The sequence below is a fragment of the Oryctolagus cuniculus genome, chromosome 21 (assembly GCF_051225735.1).
Source record: "Oryctolagus cuniculus isolate XC-2025 breed Fujian yellow rabbit chromosome 21, ASM5122573v1, whole genome shotgun sequence".
Taxonomy (NCBI): Eukaryota; Metazoa; Chordata; class Mammalia; order Lagomorpha; family Leporidae; genus Oryctolagus; species Oryctolagus cuniculus.
The window spans coordinates 3,568,659-3,572,708 of NC_142887.1; the positions used below are offsets into that span (position 1 = coordinate 3,568,659).

At 37.1% G+C, this 4,050-nt stretch overlaps 1 protein-coding gene across 1 annotated transcript; it reads left to right on the forward strand.

The window, feature by feature from the left end:
- Positions 1–3,214: 3,214 nt before the first annotated feature.
- On the forward strand, positions 3,215–3,648 carry LOC138848409 (ubiquitin-conjugating enzyme E2 variant 2-like). The gene is made up of 2 exons (XM_089322925.1): positions 3,215–3,384; positions 3,510–3,648. The coding sequence occupies exons 1-2, from the start codon at positions 3,215–3,217 to the stop codon at positions 3,646–3,648; spliced, it is 309 nt and encodes a 102-aa protein (XP_089179051.1).
- The last annotated feature ends 402 nt before the right edge of the window (positions 3,649–4,050 follow it).

A 4,050-nucleotide genomic window follows, 5' to 3' on the forward strand; every position in this document is an offset into this window, starting at 1 on the left:
TAGGTCTTTAGTTCACATTCAACATAAATGAGTACTTTGCAGGGTATAGTATTCTCAGTGGACGGATTTTTTTTTTCTCTTAAGACTCACACTATGTCTCTCCATGTTCTCATAGACCATAGAGATTCTAATAAGAAGTCACCTGTGAATCTAGTTGGAAATCCTTTGAAATTTATCTGACATTTCTGTATTGCACATTTTGGTATTTTCTTTTTGTTTTATTGTTAAAAGTTTGCAATATCTTTTGGCAGCCTATGAAGTCCTTCTCATGAACCTGAGCTGGTGAATCAAGGGAGCATAAGATTACATTTCCTGCACTGCAGCCATCCATAACTAAACAAGGAGGATGATCCCTATATTTTCTTTGCAGACAGCCCATCTTCCTGGAAAGCAGATAGGATACAGCAGAACTCATGGACAATTCTAACTTTTTTATTAATGTGTGGTTTAGTAAGTTCATATTTGAAATAAATGTGCTATGAATGAATACATTCAAATATAGAAAGAACATTTTGTATTTTCACTAACTTTACTTCTATTTAGTTTTGATAATTATACTATGGTTTGAAAACTCACACCAGATTATTGCCGATAATTATTTAGAGAAATGCTTGTTTGATGGATAGAACTGAAAATGCATGGAGGCTGTACTGCAGATCCTTAAATAAATCTCCATATATTTCCATATGTGCAAGTTATACTGCCAACTGTCCAAGCTATATTTTCAAGAGAATATTTGCATTTCTTTTTCTTTAACCAACTCAATATAGACTCACTTTAGCATTTAAGAAATTTACCAATAACTAATTTCTAGTCAGATTTAAAGACTACTTTCTACCCTTTGTACTTGAATGTATTTTTAATTTTTTACATATTTGAGAGCTAGAGAGACAGATTGACCAAGTGAGAGAGACAGGCATATACAGAGTTCTCATCTACTCTTTCACTCCCCAAATGCCCAGAGCAGCTAGAATTTGATGGATACTGGCCCAAGTCACCCAAATTAGGGGTACACTCTGCTAGACTACAATGGTCTACATAATCAGGAAGGTGTAATGAGGAGCCGGAATAGGGAATCAAACAAAACCTCTCTGATGTGGAACTAGGGCAGCTTAACTAGCATCTTATCTACTATGCTACATGTTTGTCCCATTTTAAAATCTTTTTGCCATTTTTTCAACTACTGTCCATGATTTTCTCTTGGCAATTCTTCTTCATTAGTTTCTACCAAGAACTAACTGGTGTTATGCTTCTTTCATGGACTTCTCAATGACCTTCATTGTATGACCCATCCTAATGCTATATGTAGTTTCTCATTCATTCCACCCCCTAATTCACCATGACTGATTTGGCCATATGTTGTTTTACATTCCTGTTTCTAGCTTGGGCATCTTTCCAAGCTCTGGATACTTTCAACTTTCTGTTGAATTCTTCTTTGTAGATTTCCAAATGGTACCTCAAGTTCAATAAATCCAAAATGATAACCAAAAAAAAAAGAAATATAGGAATAAGAGCCTCTGATAACCTGTTCATTTGTTAAGCCAACAAGAACCATGCTAATATTATCCAAATCAGCTTTCTGAGACCTTTGGAATTCAACCAAAGGATGACAACAATCTGAGGGGGTAGTTATTCAAGAAAAATGCTGAATCTCAATAGGAACAATAAGGTTTGTGGTGTTTTACCTTGCCTTATTTTCATATTCATTTCCTAAGCTAATCTTGAAATATTAGCCTTTCATTGCCTTGTAATAGCTGTGAAAATTAGCAGCCCAGCAGCTAGTGGAGAAGGCAAAATGAAGATAGACCTTCCAAGAAGCCCCATCCTCAGAGAGCTGTTGCTTTTTAAACTGACTGACAGCTCCCTGGAAAAGCAGTGTTTACAAGGCATGTCTTTGACCTGACTCAGTGCACACTCTGTGAGAAAAACTTCACTGCTGGTCCTGTTTTTTGAAAACAATTGGAAGCAATTGTTTAACATTATAACTGCCCAACACAATGATTCTAATTGAGGCCAAAAAAAGGCTGACCAAAAAATGTAAAGTGAAAATATGGGAAATGAGATAACTATAGTGGGCTTTGAAAATCTTCTAAATGTTCCCAGAGATCTAGAAGGCCACACATTTGTGCAGCTTTTTGCAGATTGAGAAAATGAGCAGCCATAGAACTCTCACCTCTGTTTGGACTTGATGGAGTGTGCAAACAGGAAGTGGTTGCTAAGGCAGAGCTGTTTACTCTGTAGTGATGAAAGCATGTGCCAGCACACACACAGAGTTTATAGGGTAATAAATAGTTGAAGAAATTTAAGAAAATAATAATAGGGTAGTAAGTAGTTTAAGAAATTTAAGAAAATTTTTGTCTAATAATTAGCTATATACTAACAAAATTAACAGAGATTTAAGTGGTTAACATACAAAGAATATTCCAGGAAGGTTGGCTAAAATAAACAGCAGCAACAACAAGCCCTGTTGAGTGGATATAGAATGTAATTCATAGAGTTTACACATTATACTATTCATAATGTGGGTTTTTCAAAAAATATTAAAGGAAAACAGTAAATATAAGAAGACATAGCACATAAATATAGAGATAAAAAGCAGTTCTCAGAAACTCTTGCTAGGAAGCCCAGGTGTTATATTTACTAGACAAAGGCTTAAAGTAACTGTCTTTTTTGTGTTTTGACAGGTGGAGTTAGACAGAGAGAGACAGAGTGAAAGGTCTTCCTTCTGTTGGGTCACTCCCCAAATGGCCACTATGGTCGGCACGCTGTGCCAATCCAAAGCCAGGAGCCAGGTGCTTCCTCCTGGTCTCCCATGCAGGTGCAGGGCCCAAGCACTTGGGCCATCCTCCACTGCCTTCCCAGGCCTCAGAAGAGAGCTGGACTGGAAGAGGAGCAACCAGGACAGAATCCACTGCCCCAACCAGGACTAGAATCCAGGGTGCTGGTGTCGCCGGCAGAAGATTAGCCTAGTGAGCCATGGTGCCGGCCAAATTAACTGCCTTAAATATCTTCAGAGAACTAAAAACTTATTTAAAAAAATTACAGAAAAGTATGAGAACAATGTGTTACCCAATATAGAATATCAATTTTAAAAATAGCTATTATAAAAAGGAATGAAACAGAAATTGTGTTTAAAAGTATAATAACTGAAATTAAAAATTCATTTTGGCAGTTATCCCATGCATGTAGCAGCTACCTTGGGCTGCAGAAGAAGATGGTGGTCTCCACAACAGTTAAAATTCCTAGTAATTTTTGCTTGTTGGAAGAACTCGAAGAAGGACAAAAAGGAGTAGGTGATGGGATGGTTAGCTTGGGTCTTGAAGATGATGAAGATATGACACTTACAAGGTGGACAGGCATGATTATGGGGCCACCAAGGACAAATTATGAAAACAGAATATATAGCCTGAAAGTAGAATGTGGACCTAAATACCCAGAAGCTCCTCCATCAGTTAGATTTGTAACAAAATTAATATGAATGGGATAAATAATACCAGTGGAAAGATGGCTGCACAGAGCATACTTGAAGTAGCAAAATGGCAAAATGCATGTAGCATTCAAGTTGTACTTCAAGAGCTAAGATGTCTAATGGTGTCCAAAGCAAACATGAAGCCTCTACAGCCACCAGAACAAACATACAACAGTTAATTTTAATGAAGCTCAGACTTGCCTTAAATCAACAACCTGCTACTCACATCAATGTCTTGACTAAACATCACAATGCAAAATACCACACATTCAGTAAAGAATTCCAGCTGGGATACATGGTCTGGACATTTGTAATATATTTAATGTATGTACACCCATTTTGTTTTTAGGTAACGGGAAGAAAACTGTAGCACAATTTTTCTTTCTTTTGTTGAGGCACTGTCATTTAAACATTAACCTGGAGTGCTCCAACTAGGATTCAGGTTTTCAAGATGCAAGCATGGAGAGACATGCGAGATGGCAGTGGAAACATGCGTTTCTGAAAAGTAAAAATCCCAATAAGGACAAACAGAAATGGCATGTTTTATCCATCTTGTTTAGTGAAAGAGCTGCAGGTGACAT

Excerpts from the sequence above, each read along its gene's own strand:
- LOC138848409 (XM_089322925.1), top strand. The coding sequence starts at position 3,215 with ATGGTGGTCTCCACAACAGTTAAAATTCCTAGTAATTTTTGCTTGTTG. Across the intron at positions 3,385-3,509 it reads ATGGGGCCACCAAGGACAAA|TGCACAGAGCATACTTGAAG; the intron begins TTATGAAAACAG and ends TGGAAAGATGGC.